The 8,425-nt window shown below is 33.4% G+C and overlaps 1 protein-coding gene across 1 annotated transcript; it reads right to left on the bottom strand.

The window, feature by feature from the left end:
- Positions 1–3,206: 3,206 nt before the first annotated feature.
- Positions 3,207–7,913, bottom strand: LOC145114507 (type I inositol polyphosphate 5-phosphatase 4-like). Its single transcript, XM_079050524.1, has 14 exons — positions 7,265–7,913; positions 7,091–7,175; positions 6,412–6,483; positions 6,219–6,306; positions 6,036–6,140; positions 5,319–5,943; positions 5,053–5,246; positions 4,861–4,969; positions 4,624–4,772; positions 4,308–4,532; positions 4,149–4,226; positions 3,985–4,057; positions 3,842–3,898; positions 3,207–3,713 (listed from the first exon to the last, which is right to left on the bottom strand). The coding sequence occupies exons 1-10, from the start codon at positions 7,292–7,294 to the stop codon at positions 4,310–4,312; spliced, it is 1,680 nt and encodes a 559-aa protein (XP_078906650.1). The 5' UTR covers positions 7,295–7,913; the 3' UTR covers positions 3,207–3,713; positions 3,842–3,898; positions 3,985–4,057; positions 4,149–4,226; positions 4,308–4,309.
- Positions 7,914–8,425: the final 512 nt, after the last annotated feature.

Raw genomic sequence — 8,425 nt, 5'->3', positions numbered from 1 at the left:
ATTGCCCTGCTGTTGGGAAGGTGTATTAAGTTTTTGGATGACAGAATCAAGGATGGAGCGTAACTCCTGTTCTTCAAAGAAATGGAGGTGGGAAGCCCTGGAGAGCTTAGGGCATTTAGAACCAACTAGATCCTCTTGGGATTCAATTAGGGTTGAGTATCCATCATCTGATGAAACAGACACACTTGTCGTGTCTGAGTAGCTGGAGAGGGATGAAGCGAGTCGGTCTGCGGGGACCGCAAGGACTACCAGAGTCTTTTGAGAGACTGAGGTATCTGTCCGGTCACGCATATGGCTGGGACTTGGGTTGGTCTTCCTTCTTTTAAAATGGAGAGTGGGAGCAGAATCATCATCATCTGAATCTTCTTCAATGTTGACCGCAACATCTTGAAAGTTGGAGGGAGGAACTGGAGCGTCATCCGAAGATTCAATTGTTCTTGCCTTGCGTTTCTTGGATGAACTTTCTCCTTTCTTGTGTTTAAAGTGTGGAGCTTTCTTAGAGAGCACTATCTGTTTGAGACATTTTGACTTTGGTTGTGTAGACTACGATTTTGAATGAGGAGTTGTTGTTGTGGTAGCGGGTGCGGATCGAGAAGGGCCTTGGGTTGCGGTAGTGGCTAATATAGGTTGACTGGGGTGAGGCGGGGAAGAATGGTATGGGTCAATACCATCTGTATCCTCAAGGTGATCAGTGACCTCTTTGGTTTCAAGTCCAATGGTTTGGAGAATGTGTGCAGGCAGTCTTCTTAAAGGTCCAAAAATAGATTGATCTTTTGAAAGTGTGTACCTTTTGAGATCGCAGGTGACAAAGAGATTAATTTCATCTCCCATGCTGAGCTTTGCATCCTTGTGAAGGTCTGAAATGCAGAGAGACCAGAAGCGTGTAAAAGTGAGTTCGTTTGGGTCTTCTTTTGGATTCTCCTAGGGGATGTATTGAAGAAAGTCATCCCATAGAATCTATCCGAAGTTAACAACATTCCCAGTAAAGATGCTCCATACCAGTTCTAACAGCTTCAAACCCATATTGTTTGTGCCTCCGGTTCTGACAGAGAGACTCTGGATGATAAAGTGACAGACAAATTGCCAAACCGCAGGCAATTGATTCTTCTTAAATTCTCCAATCCCCTTGATTCTTTTCTGGTAACCCATCTGGTACAGGGTTGATGTGATTTCGTTCATGCTTGGAGAATAGACTCTTGCAGTGGGAGGAACCCTAAGGTTGATGGCATTCAGGAACTTTTCATTGGTCAATATGACCAAAGAATCATTGATTAGGTTGAGATGAACCTCTTGCAAGTTGTCGATTGGGCGGAATGCAGAGAATGCACATTTGAAGAGGATTGATAGAGGAACAACATCAGTGAATGAATCGAAGCCTCCAAATAGAGTGTGGGTTGATAAGAACTTGATCATCAGACGGATTGAGTCGTTGTAGGACTGATGATCTTCGAACACAACCCTAAAGTTTCTTGAGGCAATTGTTGGGGACTGGTTCTTCATCGTGGAGTCAGAACCAGTTGGTTGTACTGATGCTGAAGCCTTGGATTGCTTCTTTGAGATCCCGGATTTCACCATTTTTGTTTCCAAAAAGGGTTAGGAACCTATGTGAGGCTTTATTCTCAATATATATATATATATATACATATATATATATATATATATATATATATATATATATATATATATAGAGAGAGAGAGAGAGAGAGAGAGAGAGAGAAAGAGAGGGGGGGGGAGATAGAGAGAGGTTCATTTGAGACCATGCTAATTTTGTGACATGTGGACGCGATACTAGTCACTCATCTTGGAGATCAAAAAAATTATAAATTGCAAAATAAAATGAAAAATCCAAAAATTCTTTTCTTAAGTATTATTTTCGTTATTTAATTTATCCAAAATAAATAAATAAATAAAAACAAAATAAATAAATAAAAAGTCACCGTTTTTTCGAAATATGAGTGAAATATTCTAATAGAATATTACACTGTAAATAATCAAATCGAATTTTTAAAATGTTAGAATATTCTAATATTCTACTAAAATTGGTAGATGTGTTAAAATATTTTAATATTGTACTTGAATTGTTAGATTTCTTAGAATATTGTAATATTCTATTTGAATTTTTTGAATATTTATAGTTTAATATTCTATCAGAATATTCTAATATTTTAAAAATTCGATTTGAATATTTACAGTATAATAATCTATTAGAAAATTTCACTTATATTTTGAAAAAAAAATGGTAATTTTTTATTTATTTTCTATATAGTTTTAATTTATTTTTATTTTTTTGGATAAAATAATTGACGAAAATAATATTAATTTTTTTTTCAAAAATATTCATTTATTTTATATTTTAAAAATATTTTTTTTATCTCAAAAATGAAAGGTTAGGATTGCGTCCCCATATCTCACAATATATATATATATATATATATATATATATATATATATATATATATATATATATATATATATATATATATATATATATATATATATATATATATATATATATATATATATATATATATATATATACTATCCTCTAATACTTTAAGATTTGATTAATAATCAATATATTAAATTGTATATAATAAAATAATTTTTTGAACCAAATGCACAGTAAAAAATCCTATACAAAATAATTCAACTTTTCAACTTTCTTGATTGTTACTTGTTAGCATAACGGGATAAATATACAATTAATATGTTTTTAATATAATTTAAAACTGAATAAAACTTGAGTAATATATCTGTTTATTTAGCTAAGGCATTATTAACTTCATTAAATGATATGGCAGGTACAATATTAATGAGCATATAGTTTATTGTTATTATTATTATTATTATTATTATTTTACTATAAATTATATAATCGTTTGTATAAAAAAAAATTGGGTATGTAAAAAGTAAATTAAAATCAATGATATCAATTAATTAAAAAAAATGATGGGGTATTGGGGATTTCTTGAAAAACATCATCACAATTAACTTTTATGTAATAAGCAAACTTCAGTTTGTAAGTTTATACTTCTAAAACATTGAATGAGAAACAATAAATTCCACTTGGCTTACTAGTTAATTATTATTATTGTTATTATTAGTAGTATTATAATAACAATACCAGAACAACAATAGCTTGTACATTTTTCAATAATAACTGAGCATTACCTATCCATTTGACCTGCCTTTTCAAGAGTTTGACAAGCCAAAAAGAAAATCCAAAATCTATAATAAAATTATTTAATCGTTTGTACATTATGCAAGATCACTTGTACATTACATAAACCTTTGAATGTTTCCTACTGTTCAAGATTTTGAAAGCAAAAAAGAAAATCCCAAACATCTGAAAAGATAAAATATGTACACTCACAGACCCAACACTGACATAGCAAATGCAAAGTGGAAGGTGGTGGAATGAATTTTACTTTTTTTAACAGAATTTACAAATCAAAGGAAAATGAAGTATCAGTGACAATCAATAGTCTTTAACTTTTTCTTTTTCAGTAAAAATTCCACCTTTGCAGTATAAAACCATTAACCCCTCAAAGCAAGCAACAAAAAGTTTCAAACCCCATTTCTGCCCTTCAAATTAAGAGCAATGTACAACTTCTAATGCACAATGTACAAGTCTTCAGTGCACGGCTCTGGATTTGGGAGTCTCGAAAGAATGAACACTCATGTCCGGCTACTTTTGGTGCCTTGATCCCATTCTGCAGTAGCAATGAGGAATTTTCATAATAAAGGTGAGTCCCACAAATCACAATCATCATGAAACATGTTTAACAAGTGTAAATCATTAAACATGTCGAACAAGTGTTAGATCATTAGCAATGAGTACCTGATCAGTAAACAGCTAAAAGAACCTTCTGGATTTTCATCCATTCGTACACGAACTCTGTTCAATCAAGAAACAAAAAAAGTATCAGATCACGAAATTAAGTTTTATTTATTTAGAATTTTTACACAAATTGAAGGAGAGACCTTTTCCGAAGCATAAAAGAACATGGAGGCTTCATCAAATTCCCATATTCTTCTTCATTCAGAATCTTCAAACCTGAAGCAAATGCACGAAATGAGAATAAGACACCTTTACAATAATTATAGGAAAAAAAAAACAGAGCATTAATCTTTCTGCAATGGCAAACCTGAAAATTCCGGCTTGAATCCCAAAATCAGAACTTGTGTTCTTCGATTTGTTAAAGGAATGCAAAATGTGTGATTTTCTGATGAGAAAATGAAGAATCTTAGATACCAATCCAATTTAAGTTACGATACTTCTAAGAAAAAAACAGAGGAGATCTTACATTTAGTAAAAGTTAAGATCACCGTATCTACGGGAATAAGGTAAAAGTTCTTCAACCTCAATCCGTGAAGAACCATTTGTGGTTTTCTTGATTCGGCTACGGTTTATAGATTCAACTTCTGCTAAAAAAATGCTATAAACAGGTCTATGATCTGAAAATCTTGATTCCCCTCTAACATATGACATTTGATGGAGTCCTCTTCCATACCATAAAATTCTATCACACCTTCACAAGAAAAAAAAATTCAATCCAATTTAGTTTTTAGTAAAGATCCCAAATGGGATTCTAGTCAATTCAAGTTTTGGGTAGGATTTACCATGCGGGAGTTCTTCGTTTTTCTTTAGGGTGCATATCATCCCCGGCATATCGATCTGAATTATTTGAATATTTATAAGTTGGAGGGAAATATATTTTCCCTTCATTCCATCCCTGAAACGCACGTCCCCTTCTTTGTTCTATCCGAAGCTATATAATCATAAAAAGAAAATCGATCATTTTTCAGTATTTTGGGCATGATTTTGAATTTTGAATATGACTAAGTTTCGAGACTTGCCTGGTCATTTTCCAACAAAGCCCTCCAGTTCCGCATCTCAACCAGCGCCTTTGCAGCTCGGTAAGAAAGGGCAATCCGGTAATTTAAATCGCCAAGCCATATAATTCGACTGTGGCATGCATACAAATTCAATATTTTAGCATATAGTTAAGCATATGAAAACTAAATTTAATGGAAATAACTTCAGCTTACTCATGATCGAGGATTGTTTGTGGAGAATTCTCGTCTCCTTTTCGTTGAACTCTTGGAAACCGAGTTTTCTTGAGAATTTCAATAACATCTGAGTTTCTTCTAAGCTCATCGCCTTCTTTTTGTCCGGAAGTTAAGTGAGTACATATGAAGCAAAAACTTGTTTCGTGCAATGACATGCTAATGGAAATCGAACCCTGAAATCAATTTATATAACAATCAATATTTCCATAAACAGAACACAAATTTGAAGGAAAGAGAAAGTTTACCTTGTTTCCGAGGTACCCCATTAATCCTCTACCAACACACGATACTTTCATGTTACGAACATCATCCCTAAGATCACTTTTTACCCATACAGTAAGATAAATCCCCACCATTTGCTTACTTGCAACCAAACAATACCTCGAGTTTCCTATCAATTTATCTTTCTCTTCCATTGAGAAAGATCCACTATATGGAACTTGTGAGTAATGTGTGTCATTAGGCGAATCATCGGGCCCATTATCTTCATCAGAAGATCCACCACCCCATCTAAAATACGGTTCATAATCACCAGGTCGGTTCCCAAACATGGCCCGATCACAAACACTATATCTCCGCTCGAACTGCGGGGGCGGAATCGACATTTCACTCTCCGTCATCCTCATGCTACGGCTTAATGATTGGAAAGAACGGCGTTGGAAGAAAGACGAGGCTTTTTGCCTTGATCCTTCGAAGTCGGAATCCAATTCCACCACCGGGTCCGGAATCGGAGACGGGGTATGGAATCCACCGCTTGTTCCTGGAAGACTGTTGAGTGTTTTTCGAATCAGTGCTAGCCATTTTTTAGCTGGACCGTTGTCTTCTGTGCCTAATACGTTTCCGGCGTTTAGAGGAACGACTTCTTGAAACCTGATTCCCGAACAAGATCGGAATGGAATTAGGCATTACGGTAACCATGATTAGCGGAAAGAAAAGTTTGATTGTGTCGAAATAGCACTCACCCAAGAACATAAATGTCAGCAGGAGGTGATGTGTGTAACCAATCTTCAAGATTTAAACCACTCGGTGGTGATTTTCCAGCGACGTTCCATGTTGCTACAAAGATCCTATTAACAATTTTCAAAAGAAATAAGAACATATAAACATGAAACTAAGATCGAAGATGACAATCCACGAGAACAAACCTATAATTATCGACGTCTCTCACTTGAGTAGTGTCAAGATCGATCTTGCTTCGACTACGACGATTGGTGTTCTTTTTACTTGATTTCTCTGTCGAATCAAGAAATAATTGGGACTTTTAGCAAATTTTTCATTCTAATTTGTGTAATAATCATGTGAAATTAAATGGATTTATAAAATATTCATAAATTGCACCTGTTCTTTTGTTTTTCTTGATCGTACATGCTTCTCTTTCGTTGAAATTGTTCCTCCATTCTTCATCTCCACCTGCAAATTTACCCCATCAAGAAAGTTGTTTTAAGATGTAGTAATTGCTACTGTAACTGTAAATTGCATCAAATTCAACATATATTAATCACAATACAACAAAAAGGAGACCTATAGCAGCTATGGTGGCTCCTAGTATTTTAATGACTATAAAATCATAAATTATTGAAGTATTTTTTTGCCACTTCAAATAAGTGTTTAAAAACATTACTATATAAAATCATTAATTGATTTTTTTTTAACTTGCTTATCATTGTACTAAGTTCATAAATAAATATTATTCACCCCTAACAAGATTATTACCTATAAAATCATAAATAAAAACTAATAATCAAAATTTGTAAATGTCGAGTCAGATGAGAACTATTTGAAGACCATAAAAGGAAGAAGAAAACAAAGAACCGATCTTGAACTGTAATGAGAAAAAGTAGATAAAAGAGATTGAGATTCCAAATGAATTATATACAGAAACATACAGTCATTGATACAGAAATAAAGCAAAAAACAGCAAGTCAATTAGTGTTCCCCAATATAAATATATATATAAAAAAAAAAAAAAAATAACCCAAAGAATTATATATAATCATGAATAAAATCACAAAATCACCTCCAGAAATAAAATCATCGGCATGGAAATCTTCTGCTTTGCTCTTAACGCTGAACCATCTCTTGAGTGTTTTAGGCCAAGAAACCTTCAATTCATCGCCATTAATGTCAACATCTCAATACATATATACATACAAAAAAATAAAAGACCAATCATTGTCAAAAGAATCAAAACCTTAGTCTTCTTGCAGTTTTCATCTACCATTGTTCCAAAACTTCATACATATATAAATACCCAACAAACTATTTACAGAAAAATAACTTTAGATTCAGAGCAATGGAGTCCAAAAATTGAATCTGTTTACTAGAAACAAATTGGGGGTTTAATGTATTACAAATGAAACAAAACAAGAGGGGATGAAAGATTGTGAAAACCCACAAGAGAAAAAAGAAAGTAGAGAGAAGGGTTGAATCTCAAGATATAAAGAGGAGAAGAAAGTGGCAGTTTCTTGGCATTTTGGTTTCAATATTTGCAAACAAAGAGTCAAATCAAAGAGAAACCCCTGTTGAGTTTGTTTTCTGTAGGACTCTATGTTTTCTCTCACTTACACCTATTTGTTGTGTACGCAAGAAACAGAGAGAAGTAATAAAGAAAACAAATGGGAAAATTCAGGAAAATGTGGAATTTGAAGAGAGAGAGGGGGGGGGGGGGTCTTCTCTGATAAAAACCTGGTTCTGGGTACATCAAAGTATCGAAATTAAAGAGAATAAAGAACAGGGGAGGTGGTTCCCCACTCTCTCTCCTAATTCCTCAACAATCGAGGCCCTTTACCCCAAATCATAGGACGACATTGTTTCGTGAGAATTGAGAAAGAAGACTATTAATGAGAAGGAGATTATGGAGATCTCACCATTTAATTGAGTAATTGAGTAAAAATAGCATCGATATGATTAATTGTTAATAATTATTTTGTTAACAATTACATGTTTTTCTCTAAATTTATTTGACAAAAGTTATAACCGTAGGCAGATTTTGTCGAATAGATATCTAAACACTAAATCTTGAATATGTCATTCTTTGAACTTTTGACCATTTTTGGTCAAACCCCTTAGTGAACTGAATCTTGGGTTTTACATTTTGCTTCAAGATTAGTTTTTCTTGTTTGGTGTGTTTGGATCTTGCTTCGAATGTGTTTATGGGGAATATTTGTGCATAAAAAAAGATTGTTCATGTAGATTTCATTGGGGATTGAGCATTACATGCCTTTTTAGATTCAATTAGCATGAAAAATAATAGTATAGTTTTTTTTTGGGGGGGTTTGGAAGATTTTGTAGGGTTTTTAGCTTTGTAGGTTAGAAGAATAATAGTTTACAATCTCCTTAAAGCCTCCCTTTT

The sequence above is a fragment of the Lactuca virosa genome, chromosome 5 (genome assembly GCF_052849685.1).
Source record: "Lactuca virosa cultivar CGN04683 chromosome 5, Lactuca_virosa_CGN04683_v6, whole genome shotgun sequence".
NCBI lineage: Eukaryota > Viridiplantae > Streptophyta > Magnoliopsida > Asterales > Asteraceae > Lactuca > Lactuca virosa.
Note: the sequence above shows the minus strand (reverse complement) of the source record. Positions and strands in the feature narration are given on the sequence as shown.